The sequence below is a fragment of the Coregonus clupeaformis genome, unplaced genomic scaffold (genome assembly GCF_020615455.1).
Source record: "Coregonus clupeaformis isolate EN_2021a unplaced genomic scaffold, ASM2061545v1 scaf0112, whole genome shotgun sequence".
Lineage (NCBI taxonomy): Eukaryota > Metazoa > Chordata > Actinopteri > Salmoniformes > Salmonidae > Coregonus > Coregonus clupeaformis.
The window spans coordinates 332262-359082 of NW_025533567.1; the positions used below are offsets into that span (position 1 = coordinate 332262).

A 26821-nucleotide genomic window follows, 5' to 3' on the forward strand; every position below is an offset into this window, starting at 1 on the left:
CTGCCAGTTTCCCCTTTCAGCTCTTGCTCATCCAAAACCTGTACTACAGTTTGTCCCTTTCCAGCACAGGAGCAGGCAGGGGAAATGTCGGCCATCTTGTTTCTAGCCAAACAAAGTTTTCATAGTGATGACTGCTATGACAGCAGTTCATATATTCTTCAGAAGCTGTGGCTATTTAGTCAGAAACTTGGTAAAGATTCTTCATAATTTATTTATTCGAATGAAAATATATTTATATATTATCTGTACTTTCACAGTTTCTTTGTATCTTTCGTAGTCCTTTTTGCTATTATTATTTTTTTTTTACGATGATTCAGCCCATTTTCCTTCTTCTCCTTTAAAGAGAGTAGCCAGTTAGGTGTGAAAGAGGGGAGAAAGTGAGATTGAGCCCACTAAGTAAAACACAACCGTTGATGATGTTGTTGTTTCCTCTTCCTACACAGTGCTTGTTGTCTGACACTAAACGGTGTTCTGCTCAATGGTTTCCTTTCTGTCCTGTTCCACAGAGTGCATCTGGGCAGCGCTGTACTGCTCTGAGAGTATCCCAAACACTAATCCGCCTACTTCAACAGAGTGACTCAGATCTTATCTCTATATATACTGTACATGGTGATCTGTATATAGTTATAACCGTCGTGATTCTTATTGTGTCTGAGTATTGAACCTGGTCACCTGATTCAGTCTGGGAATGCTGCTAAATGGATATATAGATTGTGAGGGCTTTTACTTTGACACAGATATGCGCAAGTTTGGCACATAGTTGTCAATCTCATAATGCACTGTGTATGTGTTAGCTGAAAGAGTGTTCCTGTCGTTGTGTCGGGCTGTGTGTGTGTGTGTGTGTGTGTGTGTGTGTGTGTGTGTCTTGGAGTGTCTCAGAAGATTAATGTTAATGCTTGGACGGGTGTTGAGCAGACACAGTAGAGGTGTGAGAACAATCTCCCCCCTTGACTCTCTCTCTCTCTCTCTCTCTCTCTCTCTCTCTCTCTCTATGCACTAACCATACAAAGTAGTGTCTATGTAATATTCATATTCTGCCTGACTACACTTCCTATCAAAATATGGCCATGGGGATAGTACAATCAGACTCCTCTTTCTCTCTCCCTCCATCTCCCTGTTTTTCTGTCTCTTCATCTCTTTCTCTTTTTCCATCTGTCTCTGTCTTTCTCTCAGATCTGAGTCTCTTGCACATTCTCCTTGGAGCCACTCTTGAAGAGCAGAGGCTCGATCTGAGGGTTCTGGCCTTTCCCCAAGAGCCCCTTCAGAGAGCTGTGGATGCCCAGCTGGGGCAGGGGCACGGGGGAGGGCAGCGAGCCACCCGTGGGGGTGCCTCCGCTGGTGGAGGTGGGTCCCTGTGCGCAGGAGTTGGGGGTGCTCTGGGTCTGGGAGCAGGGGGAGAGGGAGAGGGAGGGATTGTTGTTGTTGTTGAGGCCCATGCCCAGGCCCATCATGTTGTTGTTGAAGTGGTGTGCCTTGTAGTAGTGGTTGAGGTGCTCCTGTCTGGCCAGGTTGGGCAGGTTGACCATCTCCGGGTGGTGCATCCTCAGGCTCTGCCCTCCTCCTACTCCTCCCCCTCCGCCTCCATCCCGAGAGATGGTGCCTCCCCCCGAGATGCCGCTCCCGCGTCCGCCGGCACCGGCGCCAATCTCGTCCTCCACGTTGATGATTTCGATGGCGCGGGCGGGGCCGTGGTGCTTGTGCAGCTGGTGCTGCTTCCTCAGCTTGTAGAAGACCACCAGCATCACGGCCGCCATGAAGGTGATGGCCACGAAGCAGCCAATGATGATCTTGGTGGTCTTCATCACGTCGTCAAGGCCAGAGTAGCCCGTCTCGGCAGTGATGGACACAGTAAAGGTGGGCCGGGTGGCCCGGGACGAGGACAAGGACCAGGCTGACAGGGAGGAGGCGGTGGTAGGGACCCCCCCCCTCCACTGGTGGCCAGATGGGGTAATGACGTATGACTCGTTGTGGCTGTTCATGACACCCGCGTAGACTGTCGGGCCCTCGTTGGGCTCCACCGTCTCCACGGTGACAGTAGTGAAGTAGCTGACGCCAACGTCGGCAGCAGTGACGTTGAGCACGGCGGTTGCTGTGGTGTTGCCAGCCGAGTTGGTCACCATGCAGGTGTACTGACCCGTGTCCCTCAGCGTGACGTTGGTAAAGTTGAGCGTACCGTCGTGCAGGACGGAGATCCGGACCCGGTAGGAGCCGTGGGTCATCAGGGTGCCGTTGGGCGTGAGCCAGTTGACCGAGGTCATGGTGGTGCCCGTGCGACACTTCAGCTCTGCAGCCATGCCCTCGGTAACGTTGAGGTCGGTGGGCGGCTCCACGATGACGGGAGCGTAGCAGGTGAAGTGGCTCTGGTCCAGCTCCCCGATGTACCTGCCCTTCAGGCCTGGGGGAGCGTGGCAGCGGGCGCAGCATGTGGTGTTACTGGGCACTGTCTCCTTTAGCCACCAGCTGAGCCACAGCACGTCACAGTTGCACACCCAGGGGTTGTGGTTGAGGTGCACCCGCTCCAGCTGGTGCAGTGGAGTGAAGAGGTCATGGGGCAGCGAGTGCAGGGAGTTGTGGGAAAGGTTGAGCTCCTCCAGGTTCTTCAGGTCGTCGAAGGCGTTGCGCTCGATGACCTTCACTTGCGAGTGCATGAGCCACAGTTTACGGAGCGACACCAGGCCCTGGAAAGAGCCAGGCCGGATGATCTCCAGACGGTTCCCAGACAGCTCCAGCTCCTCCAGACGCACCAGGGCCGTCAGGTTGGGGATGTCCTTCAGACCACACATGCCCAGGTTCAGGTAGCGCAGGTTGACCAGGCCCACGAAGGCGGCGTCTGAGATGTAGTCCAGCTTCTTGAGCTCTCCCAGGTCCAGGCGGCGTAGCGAGGGCACGCGGTGGAAGGCGTAGCCCGGCAGCGTCTCGATGGGGTTGTTCCGTAGCCACAGCTCCCGCAGCTTGCTGAGGTACTCGAAGGCCTGTGAGGGGACCAGAGTGAGGCGGTTGTCGAACAGCTCCAGCGTGTTGAGGTTGGGCAGGCCATTGAATGCTCCCACCTCAATCTGACTGATTTTGTTCTTAGACAGCTGCAGGATCTCAAGGTGCCTCAAGTGCTTGAAGGTGTCTGACTTGATAACCTGGTGGGGAGAGAGGAAGAGGGAGAATGTTAATATCTCACACCATAAAGAGTGACTAGACTGTGTAAACAGGGTGAAGATCCAGTGGCTGGGACAGCTGGGTAGTGTGAAAGCAATAGCACAGGTGTGAATGCAGAGACACTATCGGAACTCAAATCTTACAGCGAAAGAAAACAAAAACTTAAAATCACTGATATGAGCCAAATAAAAATTCACAACACTACAAAAAAATTATGAACACAGAATTTCACACCTCCAAATGGTGGAGGCTAAAATGATCAATTGTGGTATATCCGTTATGCTAAATTAACAGACAACAGACATGGTTGTTTTTCTCAGAGAGAATATGTTTGCTGGTGCACTTGGACTGGGTGGACCCCTGGACACCCCACACTAGTATCTGGTCTGTCCAAATTGAGCTAATTTGGCCAGGCGTCAGACACACAGCTAGTGAGCGGGACTGAAATCCCTTTAAATCTATGGCTGTGTGAGATATGTGTGGCCAATGCTCTCAGTGAGGGAGGCAGTGAGAAGCTCCTGGAGCCAGGCCAATGCATCCTCCTTATGTGGAGCAGGAGGGGGGAGGGTGATAGGGAGGGTGGGGGTGTTTAAGAGGGGAGTGGGGGCTGTCAAAGCTTTACTCTCAGGGTACTTGGGGGAGAGGAGAAAAAATAAGACAGAGAATCTAGGATGCCTCCAGGTGTTACAATATTTTTAGATTTTTAATCATTTCAAGTGGGGCTTCGGGATACAACAAACCCAATCAGAATCCGTTGGCTAAGAGGGAGGCGTAATGAATAGTGTTATTATTTATTTATTTTATATTTTAACAAGCTGCATCTCTTTAACTCCGTAAGACCAAACCATGAGGGTTGATGTTCCCTTTCTTTCTGTTGCCATCATACGCAGTTCAATCTTCTGCCTCTTTGAGTGAGATAGAATGGCTGTTTGTCCACTTCCTATCTCTGCAGTCAGTTTACTGCTTTGCCACAAACTTTGCCAAAACTAATGAGCATTAGCCTAAAAGACTCTATATCCAAATTCACAAATGGGCTTAGTGTATTCAGCAACCTCGTGTCTGTGAAGTTGTCTAGACATATCTAGAGTGCAGCACATTTCTGAGCGCAAAGTTCCTAAATGCATAAACTGAAAACAGCGGGAATATTTATTCTATTACACGGTTTACATTATGAGGAAGTTCACATTGGGAAGCTGGGGTTAAATGGAGTGTCCCAGTGCAGCTGTAAAACAACAACAACTACCTTGGGGTTCTGACATACAATCTGATAACACATGTGTTCCTGTTTTTTTGCTGTTTGCTGTGTTACTGTTTCATTTCCATATTAACATGACCTTCCATTTGAATTGCAAAACGGTTGGGGAACACTTTGTAGAACATAGGCATTATTCCACGGTAATTATGAGTGAATGACAGGTAATTACATTGAAACAAGTATGTAAAAACAGGCATTTACATAATGCTTACCAACATACAGTACATGCGCACGCACACACTCATGCATGGACACGCACGCACACACACATACAAATACATAACACACACACACACACACACACACACACACACACACACACACACATAAACACACACACACACACACACACACACACACAGTCAAACAAAATAAATTAACATAGTGGATAATGCTCAGTACAGTCCATATTTACCTCTATTGAATTCTCTTGCAGGTTGAGGTATCGTGTGTTGACTGATATGCTCTCAGGCACCCCATCCAGACTCTGTCTTGTACAGATGACTCGACTGGCCTGATTGGAGCAGCTGCAATGGGTGGGGCAGGGGGAGGCGGCCCCTACAAATTCTGGCCCAGGGAGGAGGACCCGCAGTAGCAGCTGGACCAATAGGAGGAGGAGGGGGGAGGGGCAGGGAAGGCAGGTCACCGTGGTGATGCGCATGGCAACTGGGACATGACCCTGGCCTTTCTCCGAAGATGTTGTTCCCGAGATGATGGATTCCTCAACCAGGTCGACTTTGCTTAGTTTCTCCAGTGGCAATTTGTTCCTTTTAATGTTTCATTTTTAAATGTGTTTTATCTTCCGTCAATCTCAGTTTTTTCCAGGGGGGTTTTAACAGAAATATGTGCATAAACAGATGTTACTCCTTTTTTTCTGTCGTCTAGGGATTTGAGTGGGGCCTTTGAGAAGAATCCACGAGTTACTGTGAAAGAGAGAGAGAGAGAGAGAGAGAGAGAGAGAGAGAGAGAGAGAGAGAGAGAGAGAGAGAGAGAGAGAGAGAGAGAGATTGAGAGAGAGAGAGAGAACACAGATATTAGAAATAGTACAGTATATCATGCTTCTCCAATTGTTTAGAAACGTTTACACTGAGCAAAACTATTCTTCCAGGTATACGCTATTCCGAAGGGACTGTGAATCCTGTGCATAACTTAAGAAGCCTTAAAAGGTGTGTGCCATTTCTCATTAGTAAAGGTCAAGTCTTACAGTAAATCACGATAGTGAACAGCAGTGTCATCATACAACATAAATCTTTACAATATTGCAACTCAGGATCATACATTTCAGGTTACTGTCCGCCCTTGGAATGAAAAGTAATGTTGTAATCCTAAAACACATGACTATGTTATTCATGAATTGGTTCTACTGTATATGCACTCACACATTCAAGACAACAGTTCTCAGGACTACAGTACAATACCAATAATGTTGTTTAAAGACATTCTCCGGTACTTTTGTATAATTTTTAGCCAGTAGTTATGAATGTAGCACTCACGAGCCAAAAGTGGTCCCCAAAAATTGCGTACTACTTCACATATGTGCAGATACAGTGGGGGAAAAAAGTATTTAGTCAGCCACCAATTGTGCAAGTTCTCCCACTTAAAAAGATGAGAGAGGCCTGTAATTTTCATCATAGGTACACGTCAACTATGACAGACAAATTGAGAAGAAAAAAATCCAGAAAATCACATTGTAGGATTTTTAATGAATTTATTTGCAAATTATGGTGGAAAATAAGTATTTGGTCACCTACAAACAAGCAAGATTTCTGGCTCTCACAGACCTGTAACTTCTTCTTTAAGAGGCTCCTCTGTCCTCCACTGTTACCTGTATTAATGGCACCTGTTTGAACTTGTTATCAGTATAAAAGACACCTGTCCACAACCTCAAACAGTCACACTCCAAACTCCACTATGGCCAAGACCAAAGAGCTGTCAAAGGACACCAGAAACAAAATTGTAGACCTGCACCAGGCTGGGAAGACTGAATCTGCAATAGGTAAGAAGCTTGGTTTGAAGAAATCAACTGTGAGAGCAATTATTAGGAAATGGAAGACATACAAGACCACTGATAATCTCCCTCAATCTGGGGCTCCACGCAAGATCTCACCCCGTGGGGTCAAAATGATCACAAGAACGGTGAGCAAAAATCCCAGAACCACACGGGGGGACCTAGTGAATGACCTGCAGAGAGCTGGGACCAAAGTAACAAAGCCTACCATCAGTAACACACTACGCCGACAGGGACTCAAATCCTGCAGTGCGAGACGTGTCCCCCTGCTTAAGCCAGTACATGTCCAGGCCCGTCTGAAGTTTGCTAGAGTGCATTTGGATGATCCAGAAGAGGATTGGGAGAATATCATATGGTCAGATGAAACCAAAATATAACCTTTTGGTAAAAACTCAACTTGTCGTGTTTGGAGGACAAAGAATGCTGAGTTGCATCCAAAGAACACCATACCTACTGTGAAGCATGGGGGTGGAAACATCATGCTTTGGGGCTGTTTTTCTGCAAAGGGACCAGGACGACTGATCCGTGTAAAGGAAAGAATGAATGGGGCCATGTATCGTGAGATTTTGAGTGAAAACCTCCTTCCATCAGCAAGGGCATTGAAGATGAAATGTGGCTGGGTCTTTCAGCATGACAATGATCCCAAACACACCGCCCGGGCAACGAAGGAGTGGCTTCGTAAGAAGCATTTCAAGGTCCTGGAGTGGCCTAGCCAGTCTCCAGATCTCAACCCCATAGAAAATCTTTGGAGGGAGTTGAAAGTCCGTGTTGCCCAGCGACAGCCCAAAAACATCACTGCTCTAGAGGAGATCTGCATGGAGGAATGGGCCAAAATACCAGCAACAGTGTGTGAAAACCTTGTGAAGACTTACAGAAAACGTTTGACCTGTGTCATTGCCAACAAAGGGTATATAACAAAGTATTGAGAAACTTTTGTTATTGACCAAATACTTATTTTCCACCATAATTTGTAAATAAATTCATTAAAAATCCTACAATGTGATTTTCTGGATTTTTTTCCCTCATTTTGTCTGTCATAGTTGACGTGTACCTATGATGAAAATTACAGGCCTCTCTCATCTTTTTAAGTGGGAGAACTTTCACAATTGGTGGCTGACTAAATACTTTATTTCCCCACTGTATGTCGAATTGCTAGAGGGCTGGCCCACAAGGGGGAAAATGTAGGGAAATGGCGCAGCACAGCTTTCAGAAAAACAGTCGCTTTCAAACTAGAGATTTCGTGGCTAATTGAGGTAAAACAGTAATTCTGCTCATAGATTATGCATATATGAACTACACATTGACACATTAAGCCCAAAGCGAGAGATTTAAAAAAATACTTAGCAGTCGCCAAAGTTCCGGAGCATGTCTTTAAATCCCAGTGTCAAACATGGAGTTGTGATTTCAACCCAAATCCTCTCTCTATTAGCATTGCACTGGTATTGAGTTGACAGTGCTAATTCTATTTCCATACTAGCTCTGCATTACATGCTCTAGGGGCCACAGAATGGTGGTGAAGGGTGCAGTCTGCCTTAACACTGATAGATGGCTAACTCTACCCAAGCTCCTGGAGCCAGCAAAGGAGAGTTGCTTTCCCTCTGCAGGTTATTTAGACCTGAAAAACCTTAAATAAGGGCATCCAGCTATACAGTCCACTATTATTAATGATGATGGCTGTAATGATGGGACTCTGACACGCAAACTCATTTGACACATTGAGCATTCACACTTGGCTCAGGGAAAAAACAAGAGGAGAGAGAAATGGAGAGAGGGGGATTATTAATCTGATAGATGACTGTACAGCTGCAAGGAAAGAAGGGAATTATCAACACTACAGTAATAGATGAATATTGAACAGTTGCAGAGAGGCAATGAGAGAGCGAGAGAGAGGGGGGAGAAAGGGGAGAGAGAAAGTGAAAGAGAGAAAGAGAGAAATAAAAAAGAGAGTGGGAGAGAGAGAGCAAAAGAGAGAGAGAGAGAGTAGAGAGAGAGGGAGAGAGAGAAAGAACAAGAGATTGGGCAAAGTGGGAGAGAAAGAGAAGAGAGAGGGGAGAGAAAGAACAAGAGATTGGGGAGAGAGGGAGAGAAGGCAAGAGAGAGAGAGAGAGAGAGAGAGAGAGAGAGAGAGAGAGAGAGAGAGAGAGAGAGAGAGAGAGAGAGAGAGAGAGAGAGAGAGAGAGAGAGAGAGAGAGAGAGAGAGAGAGAGAGAGAGAGAGAACAAGAGATTGGGGAGAGAGGGAGAAAGAGAGGTAGATAAAGATAGATGGATGGAGTAGAGGGAGTGAGAGAGATGGTAAAGGGACAGAAGCAGAGGAGAGGGAGAAATAGTTGGGGGAATGAAAAAGAGAATGGTCATACAGAGAAGAAAAGATTGAGTAAGAAAAAATACAGATTAAAATGTAGGAGGGAAAAATAGGGAGAGAGAAGAAGAGACAGAGGTATTAATATTAATAATCTCTCAGAGAGAGAGAGATAGATAGATAGATAGATAGATAGATAGATAGATAGACAGACAGACAGACAGACAGACAGACAGACAGACAGACAGACAGACAGACAGACAGACAGACAGACAGACAGACAGACAGACAGACAGACAGACAGACAGACAGACAGACAGACAGACAGACAGATAGATAGATAGATTAATATAAAGCAGACAGAGAGATGGAGGGAGGGGAACAACAACACAGAGATGCATATAAAACAGAGAGAGCAATGGAGAGATTGAGGGGAAAGACAATACAGAAGAATGAATAAAAAACAGATGGAGATGGGTGCACAGAAGAGATTTCTCTCGCTGAATGGTAGATGAGTAGGGAAAGAGAGAAAGAGAAAGAGAGATGGAGCAAAAGAGGGGTGAGATTGATCAATAATACGTACACAGAGTGCAATGACATTAAAACACACACAAGGACACAGTGATACATCATATCTCCAGCACCATCTATGTGTGATAGAAGTGAACAGAACACAGGTCCGGTCCTACCCTGCTGCTGCGGCATTGGAACCGTCACTCACAGCTCTAGACCAGAACCAGTAGGGTACTGAGACACTCAGAGCTCTAGACCAGAACCAGTAGGGTACTGAGACACTCAGAGCTCTAGACCAGAACCAGTAGGGTACTGGGACAGTCACATCTCTAGACCAGAACCAGTAGTCACTATGGACATAATACTGGACCCTTATACAGCAAGCTTCTCACAATGTTAAATACAGATACAACGACACTCCTTGTCATGACAAAAACATTTTTGTCATGACAAGGAATGGCAAGGAGTGGGATGTTAGCACAAACAGACTGGTATACCCAGGCTCCCTCAGATTTGGTCCCACCCTGCGTTTGCGTGGAACTTTGAGGCAAATCTCTTACAAGCATACCTCCACCACATATGCTATAACATAATCATATAGATGATCCCCATGACAGTTTAGTTTACATATTGCCTTTCAGTGCCAATCTCACAGGGGGAAAGAATAAATTACATCTGGATTGAATGTTCAGAAAAACGCCCCAGTGTTTCTCTTCTCTATTGTGGCTATTATGTGCATCCCAGCATCTGTAACATAACAACAGACTGCAGGCATTACCCTTGAAATGACAGCCACCTCTATTTTTAATTTTTGCCACCATTAGGACTGATGTGTAAGTGCGGCAGTTATTTTGGGGAGGCGACAGCTGATCCAAATCAAAGGGAGCCAAGGGAGATGGGATGAGATGGGAGGCTGAGCGAGAGAGATGCAGGCTGGGATAGTTTGGGTGGTTAGTGGGGAGTGGAGTGGAGTCCATCGAGGAACTGGAAGTAGTTGGAGTTGGCGTCTGCTTCACTGTTGTCTGAACCACTGTCACCATCAACATTTTAGTGGCCTCTGCCTGTCTCTCTCTCTCTCTCTCTCTCTCTCTCTCTCTCTCTCTCTCTCTCTCTCTCTCTCTCTCTCTCTCTCTCTCTCTCTCTCTCTCTCTCTCTCTCTCTCTCTCTCTCTCTCTATCCAGTGCCTGGTCCTCTCCCTGTTTCTATCTGGACCCCATCTGAAGTCTTCGTCCTCCCCTCCTGTTTTCCTCTCCTCTCTCCCCCCTGTGTTGCTGCAGTGTCCAGTGGCTGTGTAAATAATGCATTGACTTGACCTCACAGTTTGATGAAAGATTAACCTGCTACACTGACACATATTAACCCTTTAACCTCTGTTCTCTGTCTGCCTCGCAAGAGAACACTGCCGCTTCAATCCTCCCCCTGTTTTCTCACTCTCTCTCAATTCAAATCTTAGCCAAGAGAGTAACCATGGTTACCTATTCACCACACTCTCCCCCTCTCTCACTCTTTCTCTCCAGCTGTATCCCACCCTTTCCACATGCCCCTCCCCTCTGCCACTCATTAACACGCAAACACACACAACCCACACTACATACAAATGTACTGTATGCCCCCACAAACACTTAGAAAAAGTAGCCCAATATTTACAAGGAAAGTAAGGTAGAGAGGGAGTAAAATCAACATTGAGGTAGACACACTGATTTTTAAAGGTATACACAGGCACACCAATAATCACATATTCAGAAAGAAAGATACAAACACTTACATTTAGACAGATAGCCAGCCAAACAGGTAGACAGACAGACATACATACATCTCCAGTGGTGCTCTGCCCTCCTAACAGTGTGGAACTGGGAGCCGGCCATCAATAATGAGTGTGCATACACCAAGATGGCAGCTCAGTAGACAGAGCCCAGGCACCCGGTAGACAGACAGAGCTCCTGTCTATTCTACTATCTGTATGTAGAGAGGAGAGCCCTGACCTATCTGATCAGACTAACATCTAGGGCTCTATTTAATCTGTAACACTGAAGCGTTACAGATTGCACGATAGAAATGTAAAGGTAATTTGGATTGAGCTGACACATGCAACGTTTAACATGAATGCAGTCTCCGTTAACGTGGGAACATTGCCTTTACATTTCAATCAAGCTGTAACGCTGTCTGTGATTCAGATTGAATAGAGCCCCTAGCCAGGGTTAGAACATAACACCCTAGATGGTGACAAATCACAAGCCTTCTTCTTCTTCACATTTAAACGCTATCTAACGACCTCTCCTGTTACCAACAATAAGTTAATTGCTAATGTTTACAAACTAATTTTCAAGAACTTGAGTATCATTAAACTGTTCAAAGTTACTGCAGAGAGGTCTATTGTTTCCATGTGCTCCCTCCAAACTTCCACAGTGAGCCCGCTCTCTGTTATCATAAGTGTGATCTACACAGAACGAGGAGCGGAGAACTGTAAGAAATGATAAATCAGCACTAATATGATTACCCCGTGTGTCTGCTGGTTAACATTGGCTGTTTTTTTAACTCTCCGCACTACAAGAGTCCCCAGCCCACAATCTCTCTCTGTTTATCCCTTCTAGTGGAAAAGCAGCTCATGCAGGATAATACTCAGAGGCCAGCCCCAATATAAAACCATGCCACCTAAGAAAAACAAAATCCTTTGATACAGTATTTATTTGAAACTACTATGTAGAGAACATTTCAATGCTGTAACTTTAAGCTACTCATTTGTTGGCAGACATTAGCAGCAGTCTTCTTGTTGTGGCTCTACAGTCATTCTCAGCCATAGAGGTGCTTGGTTGACATTATTCTACATATTAAACTTCAGTGTAATCCAATAGAATGACTACACACAATCTAGCCTAAAATGTTGGGCTGATGTACTCATCCTACATTTTACTCTCACAGTAGACAACTCTAGCTCATCTGAGTCCCTGGGTAGTCTGCCAGACCCCAAGCCTACTCTATACAGAGGCATTTGTAAATGTTTAAAGCATTTGAATAACAGCCAAGTGAAATTTACTCTGGGACCAAAGACCAGGAGCTTTTACATAAATGAAAAGGAGAATTCTGCATCATGACACAGTCCCCAATTTAATGGAAACAGACTATTGGAGGGAAACCAACATAAAACACACACACAAAAACACACAAACACACACAATGTCTATTCTACTCTACTGAGCCATTTCCTTTATGTTCGTATTCTTATCTTTTCTTATTTCTTATTGTTGTTGCATTGTCCAGAAGGAACCTGCAAGTCAGCATTTTGTTGGATGGTGTATATACTGTACCATGTGTATCCTGTACATACTGTCTCTATAATACAACTTGGGAAAAACACACACATACACACAGACACAGACACATACACACAGACCCACAGACCCACAGACACACAGACACACATAAACAGACACACAGACACACAGAACCACAGACACACAGACACAGACAAACACACACACACACACAGACACAGACACACAGACACACACAGACACACAGACAAACACACACACACACACACACACACACACACACACACACTGTCTGTGTGACTGAACACCCTTTCAATAGGCAAAACAAAGCTACGCCTGTACACCACTGTCTTGCTGCCCTAGGCACACTTTGAGAGGAAGCCTATAGGAAGCATCCTCCACTTCCACCCCTACCCTGATATGCCTCCACCTGCACCCCAACTCTCCTCCACCCATACCCTACCATCCCTTCAGGGCGGCAGGTAGCTTAGTGGTTAAGAGCATAGTGCCAGTAACCGAAAGGTCGCTGGTTCTAATCCCCGTGCCGACTAGGTGAAAAATCTGTCGATGTGCCCTTGAGCAAGGCACTTAACCCTAATTGCTCCTGTAAGTCGCTCTGGATAAGAGCGTCTGCTAAATGACAAAAAAAAAAAAAAACTTCCACCCTTACCCTGATACTGCTCCACCTGCACCCCAACTCTCCTCCACCCCACCCCTCCTCCTCCACCCCCTACCCTGATACACCCCCACCCCTACCCTGATACGCCTCCTCCTGCACCCCAACTCTCCTCCACCCCTCCCCTCCTCCAACACTACCCTGATACACCTCCACCCCAACTCTCCTCCACCCCTACCCTGAAACTCCTCCACCCCTACCCTGATACACCTCAACTCTCCTCCACCCCTACCCTGATACACCTCCACCTCAACTCTCCTCCACCCCTACCCTGATACACCTCAACTCTCCTACACCCCTACCACCCCTCCACCTCCACCCCTACCCTGATACACCTCCACCCCAACTCTCCTCCACCCCTACCCTGATACGCCTCCACCCCAACTCTCCTCCACCCCTACCCTGATACGCCCCCACCACCCCCTCCACCTCCACCTCTCCTCCACCCCTACCCTGATACCCACCCTCCAGTGTAATCCGCAGGAGGAGCACTGGCCTTGTTGTTGAATGAGAGCTGACGTCACATGCCCACACACACTTACACACTGACACACACTGACACACACAATGCAGGGTGCGCTGTAAGCAGCGTGACTAATAGCGTGCTAACTTCCTGCTTTGTGTTGGCTCAGTAATACCTGATTTATGTGGATCTCAGGGGAGGAAGCCCCCAGGTTATTGAAATATTGTGCACAGGGTTCGAGTGGGGTTGTTAGTACAGGTAAATCAATGGTGGCAGTCAATACCCTCCCTGGCCTACAGGCACAAGAGGACAGGGGACGATTGTGCCAGTCAGCTACCAGATTCAGGTGAAAACACTACTATTGTGCTTCATATTGATTTCAACCCTCATCCCATGCCATGTTTTTTACACACACAGGTTTATATAAAACAAATTTTTGTATGTCAGGGACAACATCGGTTTTTGACAGTTGGTAATCCATATTTAAGCAAATTACGATACAACATAATGTATCATAAGTCATTGAATAAATATTGCAGAGTTCTTGTTTTATAAATTATGAGACCTTAACACTTCAATATAGCCGGGGTAAATTGTAAAGCATGACTTAGCAGTACACACACACACACACACACTTACTCTATACGTAGACACATTAAGCAGTCTCTCTCAATGCACACACACAGTCAGTGGGCATTAGAATTCAGGATGCAGAGTGAAGCCCTGATCTATTCAGAATTGCTCATACAGGACAAAGAGAGAGCAAGAGAGAGAGAGAGAGAGAGTCCTCCTCCCCTTCAGAGAAAGGGCCATGAGCAGCAGATTCAAAGTCACTGTGTTCATCACCCTGCTAAAGGACTCCCATTAACACACATTACATTACCTTCCCCACATGCTCAAATCCCTCACTGCAAGCTTCATACCACTCATCATTGCATGCTGGGATGAAAGACCTTTCAATGTTAACATCTTAACTCTAACATTCACTAGACGACTATACAGTGCCTTCAGAAAGTATTCATACCCCCTGATTTATTCCACATTTTGTTGTGTTACTGCCTGAATTCAAAATAGATTCAATATTTTAAAAAATCTCACCCATCTACACACAATAATCCATAATAAAGTGAAAACATGTTTTTAGAAATTTTATCAAAAGTATTGAAAATGAATACAGAAATATCTAATTTACATACAGTGGGGAGAACAAGTATTTGATACACTGCCGATTTTGCAGGTTTTCCTACTTACAAAGCATGTAGAGGTCTGTAATTTTTATCATAGGTACACTTCAAATGTGAGAGACGGAATCTAAAACAAAAATCCAGAAAATCACATTGTATGATTTTTAAGTAATTAATTTGCATTTTATTGCATGACATAAGTATTTGATACATCAGAAAAGCAGAACTTAATATTTGGTACAGAAACCTTTGTTTGCAATTACAGAGATCATACGTTTCCTGTAGGTCTTGACCAGGTTTGCACACACTGCAGCAGGGATTTTGGCCCACTCCTCCATACAGACCTTCTCCAGATCCTTCAGGTTTCGGGGCTGTCGCTGGGCAATACGGACTTTCAGCTCCCTCCAAAGATTTTCTATTGGGTTCAGGTCTGGAGACTGGCTAGGCCACTCCAGGACCTTGAGATGCTTCTTAGTTGCCACTCCTTAGTTGCCCTGGCTGTGTGTTTCGGGTCATTGTCATGCTGGAAGACCCAATCACGACCCATCTTCAATGCTCTTACTGAGGGAAGGAGGTTGTTGGCCAAGATCTCGCGATACATGGCCCCATCCATCCTCCCCTCAATACGGTGCAGTCGTCCTGTCCCCTTTGCAGAAAAGTATCCCCAAAGAATGATGTTTCCACCTCCATGCTTCACGGTTGGGATGGTGTTCTTGGGGTTGTACTCATCCTTCTTCTTCCTCCAAACACGGCGAGTGGAGTTTAGACCAAAAAGCTCTATTTTTGTCTCATCAGACCACATGACCTTCTCCCATTCCTCCTCTGGATCATCCAGATGGTCATTGGCAAACTTCAGACTGGCCTAGACATGCGCTGGCTTGAGCAGGAGGACCTTGCGTGCGCTGCAGGATTTTAATCCATGACGGCGTAGTGTGTTACTAATGGTTTTCTTTGAGACTGTGGTCCCAGCTCTCTTGAGGTCATTGACCAGGTCCTGTCGTGTAGTTCTGGGCTGATCCCTCACCTTCCTCATGATTATTGATGCCCCACGAGGTGAGATCTTGCATGGAGCCCCAGACCGAGGGTGATTGACTGTCATCTTGAACTTCTTCCATTTTCTAATAATTGCGCCAACAGTTGTTGCCTTCTCACCAAGCTGCTTGCCTATTGTCCTGTAGCCCATCCCAGCCTTGTGCAGGTCTACAATTTTAACCCTGATGTCCTTACACAGCTCTCTGGTCTTGGCCATTGTGGATAGGTTGGAGTCTGTTTGATTGAGTGTGTGGACAGGTGTCTTTTATACAGGTAACGCGTTCAAACAGGTGCAGTTAATACAGGTAATGAGTGGAGAACAGGAGGGCTTCTTAAATAAAAACTAACAGGTCTGTGAGAGCCGGAATTCTTACTGGTTGGTAGGTGATCAAATACTTATGTCATGCAATAAAATGCAGATTAATTACTTCGGCAGTGTATCAAATACTTGTTCTCCCCACTGTAAGTGTTCACACCCCTGAGTCAATGTAGATGCACCTTTGGCGATTACAGCTTTGAATCATCTTGGGTATGTCCGTATCAGCTTTGCACATCTGAATTTGGGGATTTTCTCCCATTCTTCCTTGCAGATTTTCAATGAGATTCAAGTCTGGGCTTTGTCTGGGCCACTCAAGGACTTTCAAATTCATGTTCTGAAGCCATTCCAGCGTTGCATTGGTTGTATGCTTGGGGTAATTCACCTGTAGGAACGTAACTCTTCGCCCCAGTCTAAGATCGTTTGCACTCTGAAGCAAAATTGTTTTATACCCTTCCCCAGATATATACCTCATACAGTGGCTTGCAAAATTATTCACCCCCTTGGCATTTTTCCTATTTTGTTGCCTTACAACCTGGAATTAAAATGGATGTTTTGGGGGTTTGTATTATTTGATTTACACAACACTTTGAAGATGCAAAATATTTTTTGGTGTGAAACAAACAAGAAATAACACAAAAAAAAACAGAAAACTTGAGCGTGCATAACTATGTCTCTATAAGCTTGGCACATCTAGCCACTGGGATTCTTTCCCATTCGTCAAGGCAAAACTGCTCCAGCTCCTTCAAGTTGGATGGGTTCCGCTGGTGTGCAGCAATCTTTAAGTCATACCACAGATTCTCAATTGGATTGAGGTCTGGGCTTTGACTAGGCCATTCCAAGACATTTAAATGTTTCCCCTTAAACCACTCAAGTGTTGCTTTAGCAGTATGCTTAGGGTCATTGTCCTGCTGGAAGGTGAACCTCCGTCCCAGTCTCAAATCTCTGGAAGACTGAAACAGGTTTCCCTCAAGAATTTCACTGTATTTAGCGCCATCCATCATTCCTTCAATTCTGACCAGTTACCCAGTCCCTGCCGATGAAAAACATCCCGACAGCATGATGCTGCCACCACCATGCTTCACTGTGGGGATGGTATTCTCGAGGTGATGAGAGGTGTTGGGTTTACGCCAGATATTTTCCTTGATGGTCAAAAAGCTCAATTTTAGTCTCATCTGACCAGAGTACCTTCTTCCATATGTTTGGGGAGTCTCCCACATGCCTTTTGGCGAACAACAAACATGTTTGCTTAGATTGCACACAGGTGGACTTTATTTAACTAATTATGTGACTTCTGAAGGTAATTGGTTGCACCAGATCTTATTTAAGGGCTTCATAGCAAAGGGGGTGAATACATGTGCACGCACCACTTTTCCGTTATTTATTTTTATACTTTTTTGAAACAAGTTATTTTTTCATTTCACTTCACCAATTTGGACTATTTTGTGTATGTCCATTACATGAAATCCAAATAAAAATCAATTTAAAATACAGGTTGTAATGCAACAAAATAGGAAAAACACCAAGGGGGATGAATACTTTTGCAAGGCACTGTATATACCTCATCACAATTCTATTTTGGAGATATACGGACAGTTCATTGGACTTCATGGTATCAAGGGTTTGCCTGTATTTGACTCCATTCATTGTTCCCTCTATCCGTACCAATCTCCCTGCTGATGAAAAGCATCCCTATAGCATGATGCTGCCACCACCATGCTTCACGGTAGGGATGGTGTTAGGCGGGTGATGAGCTGTGCCTGATTTTCTCCAGACATAGCATTTTGCATTCAGGCCAAAGAGTTACATTTTTCTCTCATCAGACCACAGAATCTTTTGCCTTATGCTATCAGTGTTTCATGTGCATTTTTTGCAAACTCCAGGCATGCTGTCATGTGCTTTTTTCTCAGAAGTGGTTTCCGTCTGGCCACTCTCCCATTAAGCCCAGATTGGTGAAGTGCTGTGGAGACTGTTGTTCTTCTGGCAGGTTCTCCCATCTCAGCCAAGGAACTCTGTAGTTCTGTCAGAGTGGTCCTTCCTGACCATGGTCCTTCTTGCCCGGTTGCTCAGTTTGGTCAGTTTTTTTTATTTCCCAGTGATGGAGACCACTGCGCTCTTGGAAACGTTCAACACTCTAGAAATTGTTTTATACCCTTCCCCAGATATATGCCTCATCACAATTATATCTCGGAGATGTACGGACAGTTCCTTGGACTTCATAGTATAATTTCTGCTCTGACATGCACTGTCAACTGTGGGACCTTAGACAGGTGTGTTTCTTTCTAAACTAAATTTGGAGTGTAATAGCAAAGGGGTGTGAATACTTGAAATTAGATATTTCTGTATTTCGTTTTCAATTAGTTGCGATATGCCGATTTCATGAACAATTAATCTGTATTTAAGGGTGTTAAACATGTTGATACACTCAATTCCTGTGCGCTGAGGGGGAAGCCGGAGTCAGTCGTTAATCAAAATGTCTCTCAGCAATTTACAGAGCCATGTAAACGGCACCCTTTCACCGGCTCCCTTCAAAGCCCCTCCAGACACAGCATAGCTCAGCACTGCTTGTTGCTCCAAGCTATTTTTGTGAGAACTTGCTTCAGCATTTTTTTGTCAAACCTTGTTTTTCAAGTTGTCTTTTCCACGGCAGGGGAAAGGCACGCAAGCACGCGTGTGTGATTGTTTTTGTGGGGTCAAAATATGATGTGTTTTACAGAATGCATAGAATGTGTGTGTATGAGTGTTTGTGCATTTATCCTCACATGTTCTATGTGTGTAACATTCTATGTGTGTCTACAGTGCCATATGTGCATTTTTAAATGTATGTCCTTATGTGTGACGGCATTTGTGTTTGTGTGTGTGCGGCATGTGTATGTTTTGTGTGTGTGTGATAAGTAACACTCCCCATCCACCCAGGTCTTGCCCCAGCATGCTATATAACTGACACACTGACTAATACACAGACAGATAAACACCCTCACTGACAAACACGATAAGGATTCGCCTAGGAAACACTGACACAGACTGACTGATGGACGTCTCCATGGAGACCAGTCACCAAGACTGACACTGTGTCAGTCTCTCTCACAGCAGAGTGCCGTGCCAACCGAATCATTGCGAGAGGGAGAAACAGATACACAGAGAGAGAGAGATGGATGGATAGATGGATGAATGGAGGGACAGTGAGAGAGAGATACATGGAAAACGTACTGTATATGGAGTGAGAAAGGTATTGGATGAGAATATGGAGGTGTAAATAGGAAAAAACAAGCTTGTATACCTGACAGCAGGGCACCTCTTTATCACAGGACACGTCCCTGTCATCCCTCCCTTCTGCTTTACTGTTCTATCATGCCTCCTTGGTCTCACCCCATCATTCACATCTCACTTAGTTTTACTCCATCCACTCCCTCTATCATCCCTCTTCTTTTCCTCTGTGATCTGTCTATCCTCTCTTCATATAACGCTTGTGTCTCTCTCTCCTCACCCCTTTCAGTCCGACTGCTCTTTCCACACCTCTCCTCTACTCTCTCCTCCGCTGGTTTCTACTCCATTCCCCTCTCCACGGTCTCTCTCCACCCCTCTCTCCCACGCTGTGCGAAATGGAAGCGCTCACGCAGAGACTTGGGTTGCCATAGTAACCTGCTCACTCACCATCTTGCGTGTCTCCGTCACATCAGCAGCAGGGTTGTTCGTCGCCTGGCTCTGCAGTTCCCAACACGGGGCAGCTCCATCACTCCACACTGAGGACTGGGGCCTGGCCTGGGGGCTGGGGCTGGGGCTGGGGCTGGGGCTGGGGCTGGGGCTGGGGCTGGGGCTGGGGCTGGGGCTGGGGCTGGCCTGGGGGCTGGGGCTGGCCTGGGGGCTGGGGCTGGGGCTGGGGCTGGGGCTGGGGCTCTCACTCACTGGTGCTGCTGCACCCAGTTAAAAACTAGGAGAGAAAAAAATGCAAGAGTGGCAAAACATATACATAAATGAGTACAACTGAGTCAACACTCTCCGTATAACCCCAGCCAGCAGACCCCTGAGAAGAGGAGAAACAAAATAATAAAGGCTTGCGTGTTGTTCACCATGGCACTCAGAATAATCATCCTTCCTAACCATAGGGCAGAATCTGTGATTTATCGCAGTAATAATGTATGACGTCACTAACTGCTGCCTGCCTGCTTCTCTCTGATCTTCAGAGAACTCTACTAGGAGACACTAAGGACTAGAACTGCTCTCCCCCACTGTCACATTCTCCCTGTGACATCACCATTCTGAACCAAACAGTCAACCAAAAATACAATTTGGTAATGATCTACCTATGGTGATTCAGCAGGATGCTTATTTACATTTTAGTTGTTTAGCAGATGCTCTTATCCAGAGCGACTTACAGGAGCAATTAGAGTTAAGTGCCTTGCTCAAGAGCACATCAACAGATTTTTCAAATAGTCGGCTCAGGGATTTGAACCAGCGACCTTTCGGTTACTGGCCCAATGCTCTTAAACTCTAGGCTACCTGCCGCCCCATGATGCTTTGTGGTCATCATAATCATGGCAAGATCATGGCAAAGTCTAGTTGCTGCATTACTACCATTATCATCAACACCATCACCATTACACTGTAATAAACATAATCAACATCATCATCAGCATCCTCGGAGGCAGGCAGGCGCTAACTGTAGTGCTCTCTGATCACACATAGCCAGTGAAGCAGACAGAGGAAAAGCCCCCAGCCTCAGTTTGTCTGACTCTGCATGGCTGTATTGAGCTCTTATGCTGCCACTGACCCGAAACAAACTCCCTCAAGATATTGTGCCTTGATGCAGCCAAGCTGCCATGCCTCCAAAGCAGAGAGGTTACTGAAAGCCTGACCGTGTTCATTACCCCACCACATTAACTAACACATGATCTAACCAAAGTTCCCCACCCAACCACCATCACCCAGCCAGTTTAGCCAATATACGACCGAACCGTGTAAAACTGACCACTTTTATTACCCAACCAATTTTTAATAACACGATCCAACCGTAACCCTACCGCTTCCAGCAGCATGATCGCGTTCCATTATGCGACCGGCTTTACTAACACATGGTCGAACCTTATAGTGCCTACCCAGCTGTCCCTACAAAGCAGTCCAGTAGAGCCGACCACTCTCACTCCCATGGTACCTTTCATTAACACATGAAGGAAACCTATCTATGGCTCCCAGTCCCTACCCAGACTCCCCTGCTGTAAGAGACATAGACACGATGAGCACATCCCCCCCAGGGGAAATTCCACTATTTCTAATGATGTCAATTCAATGGATTATGGTATTCATTTGATATCATTAACCATTGCCATTCTCCCAACTATTATTCAATAATTAATGCCCGGACAGTCATCATTGCCCCAGAAGGGCCGACACCCAGGCCTGAGCTGGACACTCAATCAAACCAATCACAGCTAATTATATCTGCTCTGCCATCAGTGGCAGGCGGTTTAGCAGCTCTGCTGAGAATGGGTCAGTCAGTGCTCATCCAATATCCAGACCCTGGTTATTGAGATTTAAGTGATGCCAGATCATGCAAAAGGAAACCTAGATCTTTGTCCTTCCCTCCTGTGGTTAGGACAATGTATAGGCACATGTGGGGACAATGTATAGGCACATGTGGGGACAATATATAGGCACATGTGGGGACAATGTATAGGCACATGTGGGGACAATGTATAGGCACATGTGGGGACAATATATAGGCACATGTGGGGACAATGTATAGGCACATGTGGGGACAATGTATAGGCACATGTGGGGACAATGTATAGGCACATGTGGGGACAATGTATAGGCACATGTGGGGACAATATATAGGCACGTGGGGACAATGTATAGGCACGTGTGGACAATGTATAGGCACATGTGGGGACAATGTATAGGCACATGTGGGGACAATGTATAGGCACATGTGGGGACAATGTATAGGCACATGTGGGGACAATGTATAGGCAAATGTGGGGACAAACGCTGATATGTGTGACATGATAACAGAGGCTGTAATGCCATGTGGTTAATCACACTGCATTATTCAGGGACAGCCCGAGGTTGTTCCCACAAATTCAGCCTATCATAGCTGATCAGCAAGTCTCTCAAGCATGCTAGCAGTCAACTTCAACTTCCATCCTGTCGACACCAGCAAGTTGGGCTGCTATCAATCAATGACAATCCCAGCCTATATAGAGATCAGCCAACTTCTTGCCCTTTTTAGAATAGTGCCAGTCTCATCTATATCCCCATCTTGTTCTCTTTCAAAAAGTCAAGTCTCTCTCTCTTTCACACACACCCACCCACACCCACATTTATACAGTAAAAGACTAGTTTTACTGTGGTATTTTCTCTCTAACGTAACACTCCAAAATGGTGAACAGGGCTGTGCAGATTGACAGTGCTCAAGTCTGAAAGCACTTGAGTCAGTTGCCGAGAGCCTAGAGAGGGTAAGGCATTATCTCCCAGTCCCAGACAGCTTTGCTCTTGGCCAGGTGTGCAGTTGTAATCTCCCCTGTTCCTGTTTGCTTGTTTTCATCTGCCTCATCAGTTATGCAGTGATGTGACTCTGAAATTAAAGTGCAGGCTGGCCTGATTTCTCAAATGACTGAGATCACCCATCCCACACTTAATTTGTGACAACAACAAAATTATGACTCTCGGCTTGGTTTTATAGGGACATGTTTGCAAATGTGTTAAAATGAACTGTTTAACAGTTCAAATTAGCCTGCAGACTGGGCATAGTTGACCTGTCCGCTCTTCTCTTTCTGAGGCAAACAGCCAACCAGAGGCTTGTGTGGATTCTGTGGGCTTGCTAACACAATGATGTTCCTTTATTCATTACTGTATGAATAAAATCTAGCGAGCTATATCCAATTTGTAAGTCGCTCTGGATAAGAGCGTCTGCTAAATGACGTAAATGTAAATGTAAATGTAGCGAGCTCTATATTAAAATCTAGCAAGCTCTATATTAAAATTTAGTGAGCTCTGTATTAAAATCTAGTGAGCTTTATATTAAAATCTAGATGAGCTCTATATTAAAATCTAGCAATCTGTATATTAAAATCTTGAGAGCTCTATATTAAAATCTAGCTGAGCTCTATATTAAAATCTAGCAAGCTCTATATTAAAATCTAGTGGGCACTATATTTAATCTAGTGAGATCTATATTAAAAGCTAGCTAACTGGGACAGAGCAAAAATGATGTCAATTCCGAGCAGTGCTCCTTAACAACAACTCAGTTTGGGTGAATGGGGTAAGAGTTCAAATTCATTGGATGTCCTACAGCTGGCCAACTATGGCTTGAATAAAATATTCCACTTGCCCGCTATTAAGTAATCTGAATTAACCTTTCCTTGTGAATCATGACATTGTTTAATTTTAATAACACGCATATTAGGTGAAGAGGTGCCATGGCTGTGCACCATCAAGTCTGAAAAGGATTCTGGGGCAGCCTGGGCCACAGCTACATGACAGATCCCTAACAGTTCCAAGGCCTTTACTAATTCAGTGTAGCAGGTTTCTGGATTTGCTTGGAGCATGAAGCCTGGGGAAATTACATCTAAGCCCTTCAATACATAGAGGACAATGCTTAATAAATAATTGTCTTCCTCTGACTGTCTTCCGCTTGCTATTGGTCACCTTTTGACCCAGTCTGGTTTTAATTTGTTTCAATTCATCTCAAGGACATTTTTAGGGAATATCTTTGGTGGAGGGATGGGAGGGAGGGAAGGAATGAAGGAAGGGAAAGAACCATTTGCATGTGTTTCAAGAGCTAGATTTATCGTTGTCTTTACAGCTACGAGATGTCTTGATCTTTTTAAAACCCTGCCCTTGGCTAAAAGGCCTTGTCTGTAATGTGATATTTAAAGTGACATTCTTCTCCTCCATCCAGGGCCACTGTGACTTGTACTGGTCCTGCGAGTGGAGAGGAGAGGGATGTGCACTTTGATTACTCACACAGCTCCACCTCACATGTACTAGCAGGCACCGTTTGATCTGAGCACTTTAAACACCGCTATAAAGGAAACATTAAAAACGTAACGTCGTCTTAGATTTTTACATCTGTAGTTCTAAGCAAAATGGTTAAGAATAAGCGCTGAGGCTTGTAGTTATAATGGCATACATCACAGTCGTTCACTGAGCAATTGAGAGTGAAGCAGTGGTAGGTACTAACAAGCATCAAATCTGACATGGTGCCAATGTTTAATGAATACAATTTCCACTGCCTCCACAGATGTAACAGCAGTGAGACTGGTTTATGGGACTGGGTCTATGTTTAAGACCAGCGGTGGATGAGGTTTAGATGATTGAATGAACCAGAGATGAGTATAAAGTCAGACACGTAGAAAATGCTTTAAAAATCAGCTATTTTAACCAGTGTTAATTTTGCTCACTACTTTGTCTCCTGGGGAAAATATTATCTCTAAAGTTGTGTATTGGTCTATTAACTTTTTCTGTCAATTGCTCTCTATTTCATCTCTTTAAGCCTTAAATCCAACTCCACAAATTCACAATTAAATAACGTTTTATTCTCAGAATGGCAGCTTTGCCCCAGTCATATCTCAAACAGAAATGCCTCTGAGCACTGCTCCAAAATCAGCTTGGAGATGAATTACAACTTCAGCCATCCACAACCAGCTGAGAGGCAGAACTGGCCCAGGACCAGTGCTTGAAGGTCCTCTTTTAAAGCACTCTCCTCTCCCCCCTTCTAGCCTTACTACCCATCGCACAACACACTTCACCCTCAATCTAACTTTGCCCTCTAACGCCCCATTAATAACTTAGCCCCTATCATAAACTCACGAAATCAAACCGTGCCCACTGACTGCCGTGCCAGGCAGCAATCTCATTCTGCCAGACTGCCCACCCGAAACACACTGCTGCATATTAGCATTTCAATCCGCTCGTAACCGTATCGTTGTGTTGCAGATAGAGGTGGTAGATCTTCATTTATCAGCCCTAATCTATCTGCTCCTTGTTCTCAGCCAGAGGGTCTCATCTGTGGGCCACATTTATAGTGGCTTAACCTGCATGCTTCGGTCATGTGCCGCGCACGGTGCTTCCGCATTATTCACACTATTAAGGGACACTAATCATTCTCAAGAGAGAATAACCACAGGAAACAGATGACCGCAAATAATGTGGCTTAATAGTATCCACTGTGCACACACTGGTTGACTCAACGTGGTTTTCACGTCATTTCAATGAAACCAACATGGAATTGACGCCCAGTTGGTATAGCCTAATAACTTTTTCTCAGAACTATAGGCCTATTGAATAGGAAATATTTAATAAGCCACGCATTAGGCTACTAAGCAGAACTGTGAAATACGAGCCATAGCTATACAATGATTATAATTATAGGCAATAATTATAACATTTATTTAGGCTACTTCCCTTTGCATTTATCCATTTTTATCAATGCTAATTGCCAAAGACATGACACCAATGTCACAAACAGGTAATTTAACGAGACGCACGCACGTCTTGTTATGAATGAAGTATGAAGTACACGAATCACTTGACTTTCCTGTTTCATTCGTAAGCACTGTCAACAAATTAAATGTATCGTCTCGCCACAATTAATGGATTAAGGCGCCGAAAACCCTCACATTTCAGGACGATAATGTAGGCTATCCGCTTGTTTCTTTCCAGAAACATGGTTGATATTCTGTCCTATCAATTCCGAAACGCGGTCCTTATTAAAGCAATAGCCTTAACATTTATCAGTTTACATTGATGCGCGTCGCTGCTTGCACGCACAGACGAACTTGCGCACAAACGCACGCAAACACACAAATACAGATACCACCGCATTAATTCGCAAACGACACCCGCAAATTAAATATCATGGAACAGCGAAAACTATTCAGCAGATAAATAATAGGCTGGTCATACCACAACGATGCTTTATGAAATAAATCTTTGAATCCAAAGACAAACAACTGGATTTGTTTAACATGCGACACACGAATAACGTCCCTTATACTCTGATACCATTTAATGAATCTTACCTTTCCCTTTAATATATTCCTTAAACTGCAGAGGCGTAGCCTATAGTCAGCGTCTTCTCTCCCCTCTCTCACTATCGTCCTTTCTCTCTCTCTCTCTCTCCAACCCGCCCTCTCTCTCTCTCTCTCACTCTCTCTCACTCTCTCTCTCTCTCAAATTGGTTCACCCTTTTGCGGCGCTTGTACCATAGTGCTGTGTTTTCCCGACCTAAGTAAACAGAGCCAGTTCATCCTACATGACCAGATGGAAAAATACAACCACCGAAAGAGGGTGATGGAAAAATCATGACGAAACATAGGCCTAGTAGACTATTTCGTTTAAATACGAATAGCGACATCTAAATGAAACATGTCTGTTTCTCCAGGCATGCGTAGGCCACTAATAAACACGCGCGCACGGCTGGAAGGGATGAGAATTTCCAACAAACAACAACAACAAATGCACCTTTTCCCGTTGATTGAGACAGTCTGGTTGAATAGGATTCTTTGCCCTTGTCTCAGAGGCAGGCCAGGCAGCACGATTACTAACTTACATAACTTTATTCGATATGTAGGCTAGTCTTTCTTATTATGTTATACAATTAAGTACTGCACCTCTGTTGTGTAGATGTTCCTTGGCATTCCCTGTATCCG

The 26821-nt window shown here is 45.1% G+C and overlaps 1 protein-coding gene across 3 annotated transcripts; it reads right to left on the reverse strand.

The window, feature by feature from the left end:
- Nucleotides 1–710: 710 nt before the first annotated feature.
- On the reverse strand, nucleotides 711–26294 carry LOC121568913 (leucine-rich repeat-containing protein 4B-like). 3 transcript variants are annotated; one of them, XM_041879392.2, is made up of 3 exons: nucleotides 26192–26294; nucleotides 4821–5328; nucleotides 711–3131 (listed from the first exon to the last, which is right to left on the reverse strand). In XM_041879392.2, exons 2-3 carry the CDS (start codon nucleotides 5064–5066, stop codon nucleotides 1170–1172), a joined length of 2208 nt encoding a protein of 735 aa, XP_041735326.2. In that variant the 5' UTR covers nucleotides 5067–5328; nucleotides 26192–26294; the 3' UTR covers nucleotides 711–1169. The 3 variants fall into 3 exon arrangements, with proteins under 3 accessions (XP_041735326.2, XP_041735324.2, XP_041735327.2); XM_041879390.2 differs by lacking the exon at nucleotides 26192–26294 and adding an exon at nucleotides 19824–19948; XM_041879393.2 differs by lacking the exon at nucleotides 26192–26294 and adding an exon at nucleotides 19450–19699.
- Nucleotides 26295–26821: the final 527 nt, after the last annotated feature.